The sequence below is a fragment of the Salvelinus fontinalis genome, chromosome 35 (genome assembly GCF_029448725.1).
Source record: "Salvelinus fontinalis isolate EN_2023a chromosome 35, ASM2944872v1, whole genome shotgun sequence".
In the NCBI taxonomy this organism is placed as follows: domain Eukaryota; kingdom Metazoa; phylum Chordata; class Actinopteri; order Salmoniformes; family Salmonidae; genus Salvelinus; species Salvelinus fontinalis.
In genome coordinates this window covers 39,347,951-39,367,728 of record NC_074699.1, presented here as the reverse complement: position 1 = coordinate 39,367,728, position 19,778 = coordinate 39,347,951, and the positions used below count along the sequence as shown (strand labels likewise).

At 45.4% G+C, this 19,778-nt stretch overlaps 2 protein-coding genes across 2 annotated transcripts in view; both read left to right on the top strand.

Annotated features, from left to right (window-relative positions):
- Nucleotides 1-1,022: 1,022 nt before the first annotated feature.
- Nucleotides 1,023-19,778, top strand: part of LOC129834841 (multiple epidermal growth factor-like domains protein 11) — a 355,101-nt gene continuing 336,345 nt past the window's right edge. The window contains exon 1 of the mRNA XM_055900156.1: nucleotides 1,023-1,236. The gene's annotated coding sequence lies outside the window, so the exon portion shown is untranslated. The remainder of the gene's footprint in view (nucleotides 1,237-19,778) is intronic.
- LOC129834946 (uncharacterized) lies at nucleotides 11,699-18,945 on the top strand. The gene is made up of 2 exons (XM_055900316.1): nucleotides 11,699-11,740; nucleotides 17,548-18,945. The coding sequence occupies exons 1-2, from the start codon at nucleotides 11,699-11,701 to the stop codon at nucleotides 18,943-18,945; spliced, it is 1,440 nt and encodes a 479-aa protein (XP_055756291.1).

The following is a 19,778-nucleotide window of genomic DNA, read 5'->3' as shown; positions in this document are numbered from 1 at the left end:
TTACAAATGATAAATTCCAGTGTGTTTAGAAAAGCGGAAAACAATATGTTAACATGTCCAGTTTAAACCTTTGTTGGATGCAGTGCACTGTCCTCAGTGATTTGAATGTGCTTGTATATCCCTGCCCTGACACCAGAAATTAAATTCCCTTTGGAAAATAAAGTAATTCTAAATCGAAAGTCTTTTTGAAGCCAAAGCGAATTGCACTGATGATTGATCTCTCAATTGATTAATTGTGACAATATGCAAAAGTTTGTTTATCCACCGATGTTAATGTTCTATGCAAACATTTTTTTTAGATGTGAGTTAATCAAACTGTATAATGATCATATCCAAACCAATGTGATCTTTTGATGTTATAATTAATTATTATCGTTATATTGCGTGATATTATTTAATCAATTTTTTATTTTTAATCCCAGGCCTCCGTCACCGTTTTAGGTATCTCTTTATGAAGGGTTGTGTTGTCTCTCTTGTTGTGATGTGTGTTTTGTCCTATATTTATATTGTATTTATTTATTTATTTTAATCCCAGGCCCCTGTCCCCGCAGGAGGTCTTTGCCTTTTGGTAAACCGTCATTGTAAATAAGAATTTGTTCTTAAATGACTTTCCTAGTTAAATAAATAAAAAATATATAAATATATATTTATGTTCTTAACTGACTTTCCTAGTTAAATAAACGTAAAATAAATAAAACATATATAAATATATATTTATGAATGGGCACATGTCCATGCAGGGCTGGTCAATTCGAATAAAAGTCAGTCAATGCAGGAAGTTAATTTAAATAACAATAAAACAAATTGAAGAAAAAAAAAACAGCATCTATTTTCAAACTGACGAGGAGAAGCTATTTATGTCAAAAAGTGTTTCAATAGTTTTATTTTGAATTGAAATCCCGTTCTGAACTGACTGCCTTCAATCTGAATTGACCCCAGCTCTGGCACCAGAGATGAGAGCCTTCGTGACGTCACTGCTATTTAAATGATCCGCGCTCGAGCGCTAGTTGCAGTGTGGATAGAAGCGATGCGCGAGAGAAGTGAGGAGCGAAGATAATTGAAGCTTTAGAGGCTTGACTGTAAAACCTTACGCGACAATTTATCCACAATTTAATCGACTTTCACCACAGGAAATATATTATCCTTATTTACCAGGTGCTTACGACACTGTTGAACGATACGCTACACAGCTAAAGACTGTCTCTGGGAAGGAAGAGATCACAGAACACAGAAAAGGTAGGCTTCTCTGTCTCCGGGAATTTTCTAATGCCATTGAGTTCAGCAAAGTTCTCCAGAATCTGTTTTAATGCCCATTAATTACTCTTCTTCGGTAAGTGTCACGTCTCAAGTGCTGCTGGGATAATTGCTATGTCTCAAGTGTTGTTGCAAGGTCTGATTATGCTTGTTAATTAGTTGCGGTGTGATAGAGTAGCCTATAATGTGATTGGTACCTCAAAGATATTGATGCTGAAAAAGTATAATGTTTGTGTGTATGCTCCCTTGAGGTTGAATTGCGTTTTGTAGCCTATCTGCTTCTATTCGAGTTCAATTGTAAATGTAATGTCTATTGAACTATTTGAAACTGTTAGGCTAGATTTCTAAATATCTCTATACCAGAAGGTGCATTTTTTTAAGGGGTAATTTCTGCATTTGATTAGAATTACCACGTTATTAGGATGTTGCCACATAACAATGAGACAGGAAGTGCTTACAAATAAGGAAGACCACGCTAAATCATCACACCTCCAGCTGAGAGGTATTGTTGATGAGTTGTTTGATTATTTGGATCTTCTTGAGCCCACAACGGGGGACTTATCTCCCAACAGTCCTATGAAAAACCATAAAAAAACATCACATATGTTACCGTGTTAAAAGTATTTTACAGTAGCCTAAAAAACGGTTGGAGTTGAATGCCCTTGAATTATCACTGTCTCTGTGGGACAAGATTCGAGAACGTTCACTTTATTCACAAGTTGCTGTGAGAAAGTGGATGTACAAAGCAATAGGAGGGTTTTTGATGTTGATGAGGTCTGGCAGGAGGTCGCCGTGGTCTAAAATGAGGTGTGTTTCGTTCCCAAAAGGCTCCCTATATTACCAATATAGTGCACTACTTTAGACCAAAGCTGATCGAAAGTAGGGCACTATGTAGGGAATAGGGTGCCAGAGTCCTACTGATCCTGGTCTAAAGTAGTGCACTATGTAGGGAATAGGGTGCCAGAGTCCTACTGATCCTGGTCTAAAGTAGTGCACTATATAGGGAATAGGGTGCCAGAGTCCAACTGATCCTGGCCTAAAGTAGTGCACTATGTAGGGAATAGGGTGCCAGAGTCCTACTGATCCTGGTCTAAAGTAGTGCACTATATAGGGAATAGGGTGCCAGAGTCCAACTGATCCTGGTCTAAAGTAGTGCACTATGTAGGGAATAGGGTGCCAGAGTCCTACTGACCCTGGTCTAAAATAGTGCACTATATAGGGAATAGAGTGCCATTTGGGACGGACCCGTGATCTTCTGCTCTGACCTTCAAGTTGAATGAGGCACCAATCAAATCACTATTGATCCCTGTGTGGAAGCTGTAAATTTGGCCATTGTTGTGCAGCAGAGAGATAGAGGGGTGTTTTGCATAGTGACACATGGACAGATTCACCACTAACACTATAGATGGATGGCCTCTAGGCTTAAGGCTCTAGTACCATTGCTGTTTTTGTTTACTAAGAACAGATGAGGACAGTTTCATTTCAAACGCCAACTGCTTTTTTAATTCTGTATTGCTAATCGGGCTATTGCTAGAATTCCCTTTCCTTTAATTGGTCAGATAAAGGGAAAAACATTTACTAGCCATGTTCTTACACCACTGGCATAGCGCAGTGTCTCCAGAATCCCGTGAAGCCCGAGTCCCCCCCCCCCCCCTACCTAACCAAAATAATCTTATGCTTCAGCCACTCACCAAGTTTATACTACTGATGGCTGTCCATGGTTCTGAAACGGCAACGTCTAGGCAGCTGCCTGTCCATGAACTATCAGGTTACGTGGCGCTAGTGCTTGTAGTAGCCTGTAGCTTTGCTTTCGTGTTTCTTTTTATTGGGTTGTCATTTTCTCATGTTAATCCTAACGTTTATATAATTCACGAAGCTATAGGCCTACGGTGGTATATGGTCTGATATACCACACGGCTGTCAGCCAATCAGCATTCAGGGCTGGAACCACCCAGTTTATAATAATCAGTAACCAATAGATTTTTTTTGAATTTTACATGTCCTGTAGGCCTATAGCCTACCTTAGCCGTCCTCTCTCTGTCTCTGTCTCTGTCTCTGTCTCTGTCTCTGTCTCTGTCTCTGTCTCTGTCTCTGTCTCTGTCTCTGTCTCTGTCTCTGTCTCTGTCTCTGTCTCTCTCTCTCTCTCTCTCTCTCTCTCTCTCTCTCTCTCTCTCTCTCTCTCTCTCTCTCTCTCTCTGTAGTAGACTCTCTCTCTCTCTCTCTCTCTCTGTAGGTGTAGTAGACCTTACCGTGAAATGTTTACTTACAAGCCCTTATCCAACAGTGCAGTCCAAGAAATAGAGTTAAGAAAATAAAGCAAAAAAGTAAAGTAACACAGTAGAATTACATAACAGTAACGAGGCTATTGCGTTGTTTGTTCTGTCACCTGTTCGTTCATATGCCTTGCCACCGTGATATACAGGCCTAAAGGCCGAGACGATAAGAAGACACAGTGGAAGAATAAATTCAACCACACCTTTTGTTTCATTACCAAACCAGGGAGCAACATTTGATCTGTGAAGTCCACAAAACATATTGGATGGAACACACAGTTCCACGTCCTACAGCATGGTCAATCAAGGTAATGTTTCCTACATTTTCGGACTAGCCACCAGAAGACAACGACACAACGAGATGCAACAATGTAAGTTTTTTTTTCTGTCAATGAGTTTGGCTTCGGATGTGATGTGATTGGTCTGAAACCAAAACCAAACTGGCTTTCCTTGACAATTTTTTTTTTGGTGCGCCAGGGCCATTCACAGCTGAGCTCACTCAGTTTAGTTGCCAACCATTCAATGCTATAGTTGGCAACAATGTCATACTCTTGTTTTGACCAGACAGCGTCAGATAGATACGCTACACATACTGAGACAGAGGGCCGCTGATTCATTTGATTGGCTGCTTTCTCCGGTGACATACATTCAGCCTCTTGCGAATTTAAGGAAAAGTATGAAACACAGAGAGACGAAAGATCAATTATTTTGTATGGGGGGTTTTTTTGTCAATTTTTGGGGGGAAGCTTGGCTTCCCGTGGCAACCATGAATCCACCCCACTACAAATAATACAACCAGTCCACCATCAAAACAATAGTTTAGTATGGATTGTTTATGCAGACATTGTAGTCTGGCCTACTAGTCTTATCTATAGCTATATATAGTATTTATCTGGTAGCCTATTATATTACACATTGGAGCTCAGACTCCACGCTGTCGGGGCTATCCGTCTCATCACTCGTAGATTTACAAGTGTCCACAGAAGGGGGGTCGCTCTCATGAGCGCCACTGGGTCTCTGGCAGTCGACAGCTGTGAGGAGGAGAAGGGGGGGGGGGGGGGGGGGGGGGGGCAGCATCTCACTAGAGGAACTGTCACTATTCTCCGGGGGAAAGAAGAAGAGGAGGCGCAAGGCCACTGTCATTGTCAGGCCGGGCAGTGAGGTCTCTGTCTAGTCCTGCTGCATAAGACCTTCTAGCAAAGGGGGTAGCTTTACTGATGTGGTTATCTTCGGTAATTTGGCACGAGCTTGAACAACACACTCACTCTCCATCCGAGTCCGACCTGATTCACCTAACTTTAAAAAAAAAACGTAATAGCCAATTAGGTGAGAAGGACGAGGTAGGGCTGCCGCCGGCGCCACTGAGGAACAGGCTAACTAGATGTATGACAACTACACTGAACAACAATATAAAAGCAGCATGTAAAGTGTTGGTCCCATGTTTCATGAGCTGAAATATAAGATCCCAGAAATGTTCCATACGAACAAAAAGCTTATTTCTGTCAAATTGTTGTGCACAAATTTGTTTACATCCCTGTTAGTGAGCATTTCTCCTTTGCCAAAATAATCCATTCACCTGACATGCATGGCATATCAAGAAGATGATTAAAGAGCCTGATAATTACACAGGTGCACCTTGTGCTGGGAGACAATAAAAGGCCAGTCTAAAATGTGCAGTTTTATCACACAACACAATGTCACATGTCTTAAGTTTTGAGGGAGTGTACAATTGGCATGTTGACTGAAGGAATGTCCACCAGAGCTGTTGCCAGAGAATTGAATGTTCATTTCTCTACAATACGCCACTTCCAACGTTGTTTTAGAGAATTTAGCAGTATGTCCAACTGGCCTCACAACCGCAGACCATGTGTAACCACGCCAGCCCAGGACCTCCACATCCGGCTTCTTCACCGGCGGGATCGTCTGAGACCAGCCACCCGGACAGCTGATGAAACTGTGGGTTTGCATAATCGAAGAATATCTGCACACACTGTCCGGAACCGTCTCAGTGAAGCTAATCATCCTCACCAGGGTCTTGACCTGACTGCAGTTCAGCGTCGTAACCATCTTTAGTGGGTAAATGCTCACCTTTGTTGGCAACTGGCACGCTGGAGAAGTGTGCTCTTCTCTGATGAATCCCTGTGTCAACTGTACCGGGCAGATAGCAGACTGTGTATATGGCGTTGTGTGGGCAAGCGGTTTGCTGAGATCCTGACGCCTATTGTCGTGCCATTCATCCGCCGCCATCACCTCATGTTTCAGCATGATAATGCACTGCCCCATGTCACAAGAATCTGTACACAATTCCTGGAAGTTGAAAAATTCCTAGTTATTCCATGGCCTGCATACTCACCAGACATGTCACCCATTGAGCATGTTTGGGATGCTCTGGATCGACGTGTACAACAGTGTACTCCAGTTACCGCTAATGTCCAGCAACTTCACACAGCCATTGAAGAGGAGTGGGTCAACATTCGACAGGCCACAATCAACAGCCTGATTAACTCAATGTGAAGGAGATGTGTCACGCTGCATGAGGCAAATGGTGGTCACCCCAGATACTGACTGGTTTTCTGATCCACACCCCTACCTTTTATTAAAGGTATCTGTGACCAACATATCAAATCTAATTCATTTATAAAGCCCTTCTTACATCAGCTGATATATCAAAGTGTTGTATAGAAACCCAGCCTAAAACCCCAAACAGCAAGCAATGCAGGTGTAGAAGCACGGTGGCTAGGAAAAACTCCCTAGAAAGGCAGGAACCTAGGAAGAAACCTAGAGAGGAACCAGGCTATGAGGGGTGGCCAGTCCTCTTCTGGCTGTGCCGGGTGGAGATTATAACAGAACATGGACAAGATTTTCAAATGTTCATAAATGACCAGCATGGTCAAATAATAGTAATCACAGTGAACAGGTCAGGGTTCCATAGCCGCAGGCAGAACAGTTGAAACTGGAGCAGCAGCACGGCCAGGTGGACTGGGGACAACAAGGAGTCATCATGCCAGGTAGTCCTGAGGCATGGTCCTAGGGCTCAGGTCCTCAGAGAGAGAGAGAAAGAAAGAAAGAATTAGAGAGAGCATACTTAAATTCACACAGGACACCGGATAAGACAGGAGAAATACTCCAGATATAACAGACTGACCCTAGCCCCCTGACACATAAACTACTGCAGCATAAATACTGGAGGCTGAGACAGGAGGGGTCAGGAGACACTGTATGTATACCTGTATTCCCAGACATGTGAAATCCATAGATTAGGGCCAAACTCATTTATTTCAATTGACTGATTTCCTTCATATGAACTGTAATTGTTGCACACTGATTACCAAGGTAGCTTAGCAGTTCAGACGTATTTTTCCGTGTTGTCGTGTCGTGTCCTGTATATATATATATTTACACCTTTTCTTCACATATCTTTTATTTATTTTATTATCCAAGAACTCAACTACAAAAGCTTTCCTGCAAAAGCTTTCCTGCAACCCGCTTCACCAATTACAATAAGTACTATTCACCTCAATCTGAAAATCCATCGTGGAAGATAGCCAGGGGCTAATTCAGAAGCTAGCCTGAAAGCTAATCCAGAAGCTACTCCGATAGCTAGCCAGAAGCTAATCTGTAGCTGCCCCGAAATTAGCCGGTTTGCTGGCTAGCGTTGGTGTTTCAGCTGCCCACGTTTTGCGGTCATCAGCTATTCCTCTAGCTCGATAATCTACCGGCACTTTAGTGCAACGCGACTCGGACCGGAGCATTCCGGGACTTTTTTTCTCTCAGTTTCCCCGGATTCCAACCGCAGCCTCAGCCTCTATTTTGCACCTTGATTTCGCAGCTAGCTAGCTGCATACCGTGTGACTATTGGCTTACGTCGACCCCGGAGCTAACTCAAATCATGCTGGAGCTAGCCAGCTGAGGAGTTCCATCACCATCCGGACCCGCTTCTTTGTTGCTGCTGCAGATACGGAACCCCACCGGGCCTTCACGACTGACTGCCGACGTTATCTGCCCGAGGGATTTATCCAACCGGCACCTCCGTCCCGGCGTTACCTGAACGCTCATCTGAGGCCCGCTAATCGTTAGCTGTCTTATCGGCTGCTATCTGAACAAAACCCCACTACACGGAACCTACCGACGGAAACGCACGAGGTATCTACAAACAGACCTCCATCCTATGCTGCTACCGATAGCCATATACCCGGCCAGCTGTCTGGATCGCCACGACCCCAACCAACCTCTACTCACTGGACCCTTATTTATCACTCGATTAAGCTTGCCTCTCCTTAATGTAAATATGCCTTGTCCATTGCTGTTCTGGTTAGTGTTTATTGGCTTATTTCACTGTAGAGATTCTAGCCCTGCTCTCTATACCATATCCAACCCTGCAGTTCCACCACCCACATATGCGATGACATCACCTGGTTTCAATGATGTTTCTAGAGACAAGATCTCTCCCATCATCACTCAATACCTAGGTTTACCTCCACTGTATTCACATCCTACCATACCTTTGTCTGTACATTATTCCTTTAAACTATTTTATCGCCCCCAGAAACTTCCTTTTACTCTCTGCTCTGGTAGCTCTAGGCGACCAATTCTCATAGCTTTTAGCCGTACTATTATCCTACTTCTCCTCTGTTCCTCTGGTGATGTAGAGGTGAATCCAGGCCCTGCAGTACCTGGCTCCACTCCTATTCCCCAGGCGCTCTCTTTTGATGACTTCTGTAACCGTAATAGCCTTGGCTTCATGCATGTTAACATTAGGAGCCTCCTCCCTAAGTTTGTTTTGTTCACTGCTTTAGCACACTCTACCAACCCGGATGTATTAGCCGTGTCTGAATCCTGGCTTAGAAAGACCACCAAAAATTCAGACATTTTTATCCCCAATTACAATATTTTCAGACAAGATAGAACGGCCAAAGGGGGCGGTGTTGCAATCTACTGCAAAGACTGCCTGCAGAGTTCTGTTATACTATCCAGGTCTGTTCCCAAACAATTTGAACTTCTACTTTTAAAAATCCACCTCTCTAAAAACAAGTCTCTCACCGTTGCCGCCTGCTATAGACCACCCTCTGCCCCCAGCTGTGCTCTGGACACTATATGTGAACTGATTGCCCCCCATCTATCTTCAGAGCTCGTGCTGCTAGGCGACCTAAATTTGAACATGCTCAACACCCCAGCCACCCTACAATCTAAGCTTGATGCCCTCAATCTCACACAAATTATTAATGAACCTACCAGGTACCACCCCAATTCCGTAAACACGGGTACCCTCATAGATATCATCCTAACAAACTTGCCCTCCAAATACACCTCTGCTGTTTTTAACCAAGATCTCAGCGATCACTGCCTCATTGCCTGCATCCGTAATGGGTCAGCGGTCAAACGACCTCCACTCATCACTGTCAAACGCTCCCTGAAACACTTCAGCGAGCAGGCCTTCCTAATTGACCTGGCCGGGGTATCCTGGAAGGATATTGATCTCATCCCGTCAGTAGAGGATGCCTGGTCATTTTTTAAAAATGCCTTCCTCACCATCTTGAATAAGCATGCCCCATTCAAGAAATTTAGAACCAGGAACAGATATAGCCCTTGGTTCTCTCCTGACCTGACTGCCCTTAACCAACAGAAAAACATCCTATGGCGTTCTGCATTAGCATCGAACAGCCCCCGTGATATGCAACTTTTCAGGGAAGCCAGAAACCAATATACACAGGCAGTTAGAACAGCCAAGGCTAGCTTTTTCAAGCAGAAATTTGCTTCCTGCAACACAAATTCAAAAAAGTTCTGGGACACCGTAAAGTCCATGGAGAATAAGAACACCTCCTCCCAGCTTCCAACCGCCCTGAAGATAGGAAACACTGTCACCACCGACAAATCCACTATAATTGAGAATTTCAATAAGCATTTTTCTACGGCTGGCCATGCTTTCCACCTGGCTACCCCTACCCGGGACAACAGCACTGCCCTCCCCTCTGCTACTCGCCCAAGCCTTCCCCATTTCTCTTTCTCCCAAATACAGTCAGCTGATGTTCTTAATGAGCTGCAAAATCTGGACCCTTACAAATCAGCCGGGCTAGATAATCTGGACCCTTTCTTTCTAAAACTATCTGCTGAAATTGTTGCCACCCCTATTACTAGCCTCTTCAACCTCTCTTTCGTGTCGTCTGAGATCCCCAAAGATTGGAAAGCAGCTGCGGTTATCCCCCTCTTCAAAGGGGGGGACACCCTTGACCCTAACTGCTACAGACCTATATCTATCCTACCCTGCCTTTCTAAGGTCTTCGAAAGCCAAGTCAACAAACAGATTACCGACCATTTCGAATCACACCACACCTTCTCCGCTATGCAATCTGGTTTCAGAGCTGGTCATGGGTGCACCTCAGCCACGCTCAAGGTCATAAACGATATCGTAACCGCCATCGATAGGAAACAATACTGTGCAGCCGTATTCATTGACCTGGCCAAGGCTTTTGACTCTGTCAATCACCACATCCTCATTGGCAGACTCGACAGCCTTGGTTTCTCTAATGATTGCCTCGCCTGGTTCACCAACTACTTCTCTGATAGAGTTCAGTGTGTCAAATCGGAGGGTCTGTTGTCCGGGCCTCTGGCAGTCTCTATGGGGGTGCCACAGGGTTCAATTCTTGGACCGACTCTCTTCTCTGTTTACATCAATGATGTCGCTCTTGCTGCTGGTGATTCTCTGATCCACCTCTACGCAGACGACACTATTCTGTATACTTCTGGCCCTTCTTTTGACACTGTGTTAACAACCCTCCAGGCGAGCTTCAATGCCATACAACTCTCCTTCCGTGGCCTCCAACTGCTCTTAAATACAAGTAAAACCAAATGCATGCTCTTCAACCGATCGCTGCCTGCTCCTGCCCGCCTGTCCAACATCACTACTTTGGACGGCTCTGACTTAGAATATGTGGACAACTACAAATACCTAGGTGTCTGGTTAGACTGTAAACTCTCCTTCCAGACCCACATCAAACATCTCCAATCCAAAGTCAAATCTAGAATTGGCTTCCTATTCCGCAACAAAGCATCCTTTACTCATGCTGCCAAACATACCCTTGTAAAACTGACCATCCTACCAATCCTCGACTTCGGTGATGTCATTTACAAAATAGCCTCCAAAACCCTACTCAATAAATTGGATGCAGTCTATCACAGTGCCATCCGTTTTGTCACCAAAGCCCCATATACTACCCACCACTGCGACCTGTACACTCTCGTTGGCTGGCCCTCGCTTCATACTCGTCGCCAAACCCATTGGTTCCAGGTCATCTACAAGACCCTGCTAGGTAAAGTCCCCCCTTATCTCAGCTCGCTGGTCACCATAGCAGCACCTACCCGTAGCACGCGCTCCAGCAGGTATATCTCTCTAGTCACCCCCAAAACCAATTCTTCCTTTGGACGCCTCTCCTTCCAGTTCTCTGCTGCCAATGACTGGAACGAACTACAAAAATCTCTGAAACTGGAAACACCTATCTCCCTCACTAGCTTTAAGCACCAGCTGTCAGAGCAGCTCATAGATTACTGCACCTGTACATAACCCATCTACAATTTAGCCCAAACAACTACCTCTTTACCTACTGTATTTATTTATTAATTTATTTTGCTCCTTTGCACCCCATTATTTCTGTCTCTACTTTGCACTTTCTTCCAATGCAAACCAACCATTCCAGTGTTTTTTTTTTTTAGTTTTTATTTTACTTGCTGTGTTGTACTCACTTCGCCTCCATGGCCTTTTTATATTTTTATTTATTTATACATATATCTGTTTGCCTTCACCTCCCTTATCTCACCTCACTTGCTCACATTGTATATAGACTTATTTTTTTATCTTTTTCACTGTATTATTGACTATATGTTTGTTTTTACTCCATGTGTAACTATGTGTTGTTGTATGTGTCGAACTGCTTTGCTTTATCTTGGCCAGGTCGCAATTGTAAATGAGAACGTGTTCTCAATTTGCCTACCTGGTTAAATAAAGGTTAAATAAAAAAAAAATAAAAAAAAAAATGTTGTGTTTATTTTTCTTCAGTGTATATTTTCTGTCTGGCTCACCTGTTACATGTGGAAATTAAACAGGAGGGTTACCTTCAAAATCATTTATTAAAAAATATATATATACAATTTAGATATAGGTGTGAGATGACGGGTGCATGGGAACCCAGAGCTCGTGGGGCCCCTTGCGGGTGCTGTGGGTACTACGCCAATGACGTATAAAACAGAACAGAAGAGAAGAGACTGACTTTTCTATCAGGTTAACTTCCAAGAACCAGAGGTGGCCTATTACGACAATGAGAAGCATTTTAACGGAAGAGCATTGTGCGGGTGAACATTATGGGTCCCCACTGGGTTGGTGCTGGTGCATTATGGGTCCCCACTGGGCTGGTGCATTTGAAATAGTTTTATTACAATATGTCACAGAGGTATTCATCACAACTGGACTTTGGCAATCAGAGTAATGCAGCTTTGGACGACTGCAGCTCTTAGCCTAATTAAGCTTTTAGTCTGCTTTGAGGATGCTGCTCAACAGTGTGTGTGTGTGTGTGTGTGTGTGTGTGGTGTGTGTGCGAGCGTGTGTGTGTGGTGTGTGTGTGTGTGGTGTGTGTGCGAGCGTGTGTGTGTGTGTGTGTGTGTGAGCGTGTGTGTGTGTGTGTGTGTGTGTGTGAGCGTGCTCGCGTGCGTGCGTGTCCTGGTTGGCTTTGGAAAAAATATATGATTACGTCCAAGGAGATTTTTGATCTTCTAAATGTTTTAGATCCAGTTGTAATGATCTTATACTGTACCTATTTCCTTTTATATGAGTCATGTCTCTTCCTGTTCCTGAATACAGCTGTATAAATGACTCATAGGATTCATGCCATTTTTAATCAAAGCAATGAATAATGTTGAATCATTAATTTAATGATAAGACCTTGGTCAAGCTGAAGATTAATGAATATGAGTTGTACAGCGGTACGACAACATGCCCTTGGAATGCTTCCCAAATGGCACCCTATTCCCTATGGAGTGCACTACTTTTGCCCATGGCCTATAATGCCCTGGTCTAAAGTAGTGCACTATAACGGGAATAGGGTGCCATTTTGCAGAGACGTTATGAGTTGTACAGCAGCAATGACAACTAGATGCCCTTGATTCAGGACTAGCCCCTCCAGCCTATGAATAATACTGTGTGTGTGTGTGTGTGTGTGTGTGTGTGTGTGTGTGTGTGTGTGTGCAAAAACAAATAGAGCATGCTGGGAAATATGATAGTGATGGCCATGGTTTTGGTTCAACTCTGGTTATTAACACCAACACTGGGGTTCTTTTACACGCCTGAGTGTTAATGTAACCTTTTTACAGTGTTAATTTAACTTTTTACAGTGTTAATGTAACCTTTTACAGTGTTAATTTAACTCTTGAATCAACATTAGAAAATGTTACACTGAAAAACCAACACTAGTTAACACTGGCCGATTTGCTGGGTGCTATGAAAGGGACACAACTGGAGGCTTCCATACATTTCCAGAACCTTTTAGAATTCTGAAGAACCGTAAATGCCACGCATAGAACCCCACACTTAACTCAAAGGTTCTTTATCGGGTAAGAGTTCTCCAAGGAGCCTTAAGAGCTGAGGAAGAACCATTTTAAACCCTTCATCTTTTCAAGGTATGACTGAACGTTATATTAACTAGGTACCAGTCTTATAGACCATTATATTAACTAGGTACCAGTCTGATAGACCATTATATTAACTACGTACCAGTCTGATAGACCATTATATTAACTAGGTACCAGTCTGATAGAACATTATATTAACTATGTACCAGTCTGATAGACCATTATATTAACTAGGTACCAGTCTGATAGACCATTATATTAACTACGTACCAGTCTGATAGACCATTATATTAACTACGTACCAGTCTGATAGACCATTATATTAACTAGGTACCAGTCTTATAGACCATTATATTAACTAGGTACCAGTCTGATAGACCATTATATTAACTACGTACCAGTCTGATAGACCATTATATTAACTACGTACCAGTCTGATAGACCATTATATTAACTAGGTACCAGTCTTATAGACCATTATATTAACTAGGTACCAGTCTGATAGACCATTATATTAACTACGTACCAGTCTGATAGACCATTATATTAACTAGGTACCAGTCTGATAGACCATTATATTAACTAGGTACCAGTCACGGGTTGTCACGATCGTGTGGAGGATTGACGGACCAAAACGCAGCAGTAGGAAAATAAGCCATATTCCTTTTAATGAATACGAAGGCAAAAACGAAACAAAAACACTTACACACTAACAAAACAAGAAAACAATCGTGAAGCTATGAACGAAGTGCACATACAGGCTACAAACGTATAACATAGACAATTACCCACATCAAATGAAAGCCTATGGCTACCCTAAATATGGCTCCCAATCAGAGACAACAGAAATCAGCTGTCTCTAATTGGGAACTCATTCAGGCAACCATAGACTCTTCTAGAAAACTAAACCAACATAGACACAGCTAGACACATGCACTCAACACAAACCCATACACTACACCCAACACCCCCTTTACCATATAATCACCCAAAACCGACAAAACACAAACATTCCCCATGTCACACCCTGACCTAACTAAAATAATAAATAAAACAAAGAATACAAAGGCCAGGGCGTGACACGGGTAGGCTAATGCAGGCAGGTGTAGGCTAAGGCAGGCAGGTGTAGGCTAATGCAGGCAGGTGTAGGCTAAGGCAGGCAGGGTTAGGCTAAGGCAGGCAGGGTTAGGCTAAGGCAGGCAGGGTTAGGCTAAGGCAGGCAGGGTTAGGCTAAGGCAGGCAGGGTTAGGCTAAGGCAGGCAGGGTTAGGCTAAGGCAGGCAGGGTTAGGCTAAGGCAGGCAGGGTTAGGCTAAGGCAGGCAGGGTTAGGCTAAGGCAGGCAGGGTTAGGCTAATGCAGGCAGGGGTAGGCTAATGCAGGCAGGGGTATGCTAATGCTGCCAGGGGTAGGCTAAGGCAGGCAGGGGTAGGCTAAGGCAGGCAGGGGTAGGCTAATGCAGGCAGGGTTAGGCTAAGGCAGGCAGGGTTAGGCTAAGGCAGGCAGGGTTAGGCTAAGGCAGGCAGGGTTAGGCTAAGGCAGGCAGGGTTAGGCTAAGGCAGACAGGGGTAGGCTAAGGCAGGCAGGGGTAGGCTAAGGCAGACAGGGTTAGGCTAAGGCAGGCAGGGGTAGGCTAAGGCAGGCAGGGGTAGGCTAAGGCAGGCAGGGGTAGGCTAAGGCAGGCAGGGGTAGGCTAAGGCAGGCAGGGGTAGGCTAAGGCAGGCAGGGGTAGGCTAAGGCAGGCAGGGGTAGGCTAAGGCAGGCAGGGTTAGGCTAAGGCAGGCAGGGGTAGGCTAAGGTAGGCTAAGGCAGGCAGGGGTAGGCTAAGGTAGGCTAAGGCAGGCAGGGGTAGGCTAAGGTAGGCTAAGGCAGGCAGGGGTAGGCTAAGGTAGGCTAAGGCAGGCAGGGGTAGGCTAAGGCAGGCAGGGGTAGGCTAAGGCAGGCAGGGGTAGGCTAAGGCAGGCAGGGGTAGGCTAAGGCAGGCAGGGGTAGGCTAAGGCAGGCAGGGGTAGGGTATTGCAGGCAGGGTTAGGCTAAGGCAGGCAGGGTTAGGCTAAGGCAGGCAGGGTTAGGCTAAGGCAGGCAGGGTTAGGCTAAGGCAGGCAGGGTTAGGCTAAGGCAGGCAGGGTTAGGCTAAGGCAGGCAGGGTTAGGCTAAGGCAGGCAGGGTTAGGCTAAGGCAGGCAGGGTTAGGCTAAGGCAGGCAGGGTTAGGCTAAGGCAGGCAGGGTTAGGCTAAGGCAGGCAGGGGTAGGCTAAGGCAGGCAGGGGTAGGCTAAGGCAGGCAGGGGTAGGCTAAGGCAGGCAGGGGTAGGCTAAGGCAGGCAGGGGTAGGCTAAGGCAGGCAGGGGTAGGCTAAGGCAGGCAGGGGTAGGGACATCATAAGAGTGGATTGATATACAACAAGGAAATTAAACTTCCTTTATTTATGTTAATAAGATGATTACATAGTCATGGAAACGGTTCAAAATACTTACAGGGCGTTGATATTCGAGTAGTAACTGTCGTTTCTAGTTTGTGAGCTATAAAGTTATCTCAGTCACGTCAATTAACCCATTGTCAAGCCCCGCCCTCTTTAGCTACCCGGAGATCTGCAATTGGTTCGTCAGCCAATCAATCAAATGCCCAAAAACATCTGGGTCAATTGACAGTTCTTCCAGGCTGTTGAACGTATTCAACTGGGACTACCTGATCAATAACATGTAATCAGTGTTGATTAATGAGTGATCACTGGACAGGCTGGCTGTTAGTATCCCAAGGACAACCTAGTAGAGCATCAATGTACAGGGATCTGTAGGCTGTAGTAGTATAGTATAGTAGTTTATAGTTATTAGCTATAGGAGCCCCACAGTGTAGGTACAGGGATCTGTAGACTGTAGTAGTATATAGTTATAGTAGTTTATAGTTATTAGCTATAGGAGCTCCACAGTGTAGGTACAGGGATCTGTAGACTGTAGTAGTATAGTATAGTAGTTTATAGTTATTAGGTATAGGAGCTCCAAAGTGTAGGTACAGGGATCTGTAGACTGTAGTTAGTAGACCTGCATCATTGGACAGAAATCACAGAAATGTTCCAAGACCAGTTAATGTAGTCCTATAGGGCTGTTACATGTAGTACTATAGGGCTGTTACATGTAGTACTATAGGGCTGTTACATGTAGTACTATAGGGCTGTTACATGTAGTACTATAGGGCTGTTACATGTAGTACTATAGGGCTGTTACATGTAGTACTATAGGGCTGTTACATGTAGTACTATAGGGCTGTTACATGTAGTACTATAGGGCTGTTACATGTAGTACTATAGAGCCGTTACATGTAGTACTATAGGGCCGTTACATGTAGTACTATAGGGCCGTTACATGTAGTACTATAGGGCCGTTACATGTAGTACTATAGGGCCGTTACATGTAGTACTATAGGGCTGTTACATGTAGTACTATAGGGCTGTTACATGTAGTACTATAGGGCTGTTACATGTAGTCCTATAGGGCTGTTACATGTAGTCCTATAGGGCCGTTACATGTAGTACTATAGGGCCGTTACATGTAGTACTATAGGGCCGTTACATGTAGTACTATAGGGCCGTTACATGTAGTACTATAGGGCCGTTACATGTAGTACTATAGGGCCGTTACATGTAGTACTATAGGGCCGTTACATGTAGTACTATAGAGCCGTTACATGTAGTACTATAGAGCTGTTACATGTAGTACTATAGGGCTGTTACATGTAGTACTATAGGGCTGTTACATGTAGTCCTATAGGGCTGTTACATGTAGTACTATAGGGCCGTTACATGTAGTACTATAGGGCCGTTACATGTAGTACTATAGGGCCGTTACATGTAGTACTATAGGGCCGTTACATGTAGTACTATAGGGCTGTTACATGTAGTACTATAGGGCTGTTACATGTAGTACTATAGGGCTGTTACATGTAGTACTATAGGGCTGTTACATGTAGTACTATAGGGCTGTTATATGTAGTACTATAGGGCTGTTACATGTAGTACTATAGGGCCGTTACATGTAGTACTATAGGGCCGTTACATGTAGTACTATAGGGCTGTTACATGTAGTACTATAGGGCTGTTACATGTAGTACTATAGGGCTGTTACATGTAGTACTATAGGGCTGTTACATGTAGTACTATAGGGCCGTTACATGTAGTACTATAGGGCCGTTACATGTAGTACTATAGGGCCGTTACATGTAGTACTATAGGGCTGTTACATGTAGTCCTATAGGGCTGTTACATGTAGTACTATAGGGCTGTTACATGTAGCAGTGGCGTTCATCCAAAGGGACATACATGTGTTAGTATTTATGTATGTGATCCATGCAGGAATTGAACCCACGACCTTGGCATAGCTAGCACCATGCTCTTACAGTGAGTTTTGACCAGAGGTGGCGCTCCTCTTGACAACGCTTCGCCCCAACGCTTCGCCCCAACGCTTCGCCCCAACGCTTCGCCCCAACGCTTCGCCCCAACGCTTCGCTCCAACGCTTCGCCCCAACGCTTTGGTCCACCTCCAACGCTTCGCTCCACCGCTTCGCCCCAACGCTTCGCTCCAACGCTTCGCCCCACCTCCAACGCTTCGCTCCACCTCCAACGCTTCGCCCCACCTCCAACGCTTCGCTCCACCGCCAACGCTTCGCCCCAATGCTTCGCTCCACCTCCAACGCTTCAACCCAACGCTTCGCCCCAACCCTTCGCTTCACCTCCAGCTTTTTGCTCCACCTCCAACGCTTCGCTCCACCTCCAATGCTTCGCCCCAACGCTTCGCCCCAACGCTTCGCTCCACCTCCAACGCTTTGCCCTCCCTCCAACGCTTCGCTCCACCTCCAATGCTTCGCCCCAACACTTTTGCCCCAACGCTTCGCTCCACCTCCAACGCTTCGCCCCAACGCTTCGCCCCAACGCTTCGCTCCACCTCCAACGCTTTGCCCTCCCTCCAACGCTTCGTTCCACCTCCAATGCTTCGCCCCAAAGCTTCGCCCCAACGCCTTCGCCCCAATGTTTCGCTCCACCTCCAACGCTTTCGCCCCAACGCTTTCGCCCCAACGCTTCGCTCCACCTCCAACGCTTCGCCCCAACGCTTCGCTCCACCTCCAACGCTTCGCCCCAACGCTTCGCTCCACCTCCAACGCTTCGCCCCAACACTTCACTCCACCTCCAACGCTTCGCCCCAACACTTCACTCCACCTCCAACGCTTCGCTCCACCTCCAACGCTTCGCCCCAACACTTCACTCCACCTCCAACGCTTCGCTCCACCTCCAACGCTTCGCCCCAACACTTCACTCCACCTCCAACGCTTCGCTCCACCTCCAACGCTTCGCCCCAACACTTCACTCCACCTCCAACGCTTCGCTCCACCTCCAACGCTTCGCCCCAACACTTCACTCCACCTCCAACGCTTCGCTCCACCTCCAACGCTTCGCCCCAACACTTCACTCCACCTCCAACGCTTCGCTCCACCTCCAACGCTTCGCCCCAACACTTCACTCCACCTCCAACGCTTCGCTCCACCTCCAACGCTTCGCCCCAACACTTCACTCCACCTCCAACGCTTCGCTCCACCTCCAACGCTTCGCCCCAACACTTCACTCCACCTCCAACGCTTCGCTCCACCTCCAACGCTTCGCCCCAACACTTCACTCCACCTCCAACGCTTCGCTCCACCTCCAACGCTTCGCCCCAACACTTCACTCCACCTCCAACGCTTCGCTCCACCTCCAACGCTTCGCTCCACCTCCAACGCTTCGCCCCAACACTTCACTCCACCTCCAACGCTTCTCTTTAAATTTGCAAGACGTATAGCGGATCTCTGCTGTTTCTACCGCTACGCTAGCAGAGTTCTCGACCTCTCACCTTTCCACAATCCCCGCGTTTCTCTGCATTCCCTCGTTGAATATGAATGGGGGCGGAACTACTCCTTCCGAATTGGTTGTTGGTGAAAACCCACTGTTAGCCTGCTATGAGCAGAGCCACACAGGAACTGTCTTTGATATCATCACACACGAGTCCCCAAAGATGATCCGCTAGCTACTGTACAGCAGCTTATGCTTCATTTATCGCTTCTCTGCACTGACTGGATTTATTTATTTATACTGAAGTCATTGATTAAGTAAATTCTGCATGACGTATGTCCTTAGACAGATATATGCCGATATAAACGTGCTGTTTAAACGCCCTTAGTCTTGAGTCGGGCAGATACAGGCGTACGTAAATATGGAGGCTTTTGTTCATTTAATTAAGGAGTTGTTGTTCCTCTCCTTTACTCATCGGTGAAAACTTTTAGTTTTTTTTTTTAGAGGTTATGTTTCGTGTCAGATATAGAGGTCAAAGTCTGAATCTTTATTTATTACAGTATACCTGAAGGAGATAGCAGGCTGGTTGGCAAGGAGGAGAAGTTATGAATTATGGAAGTTCCACATTCCGCCTTCTTTTTTTCATTCTAGAACTCGGACGGTAAACAACGGCCATGCAATTCAAATCCCTCATAACGTCAAGAGGAAGATAAAACACAACTGAAACCATTAAGGCCAGGAGCCCTTGGCTTTATCCATGTTATTCATCTGCCAACAAAGAGCCAAGACAGGGGGGAGGATAAGGAGAAAGAGACAGACTGAGAAA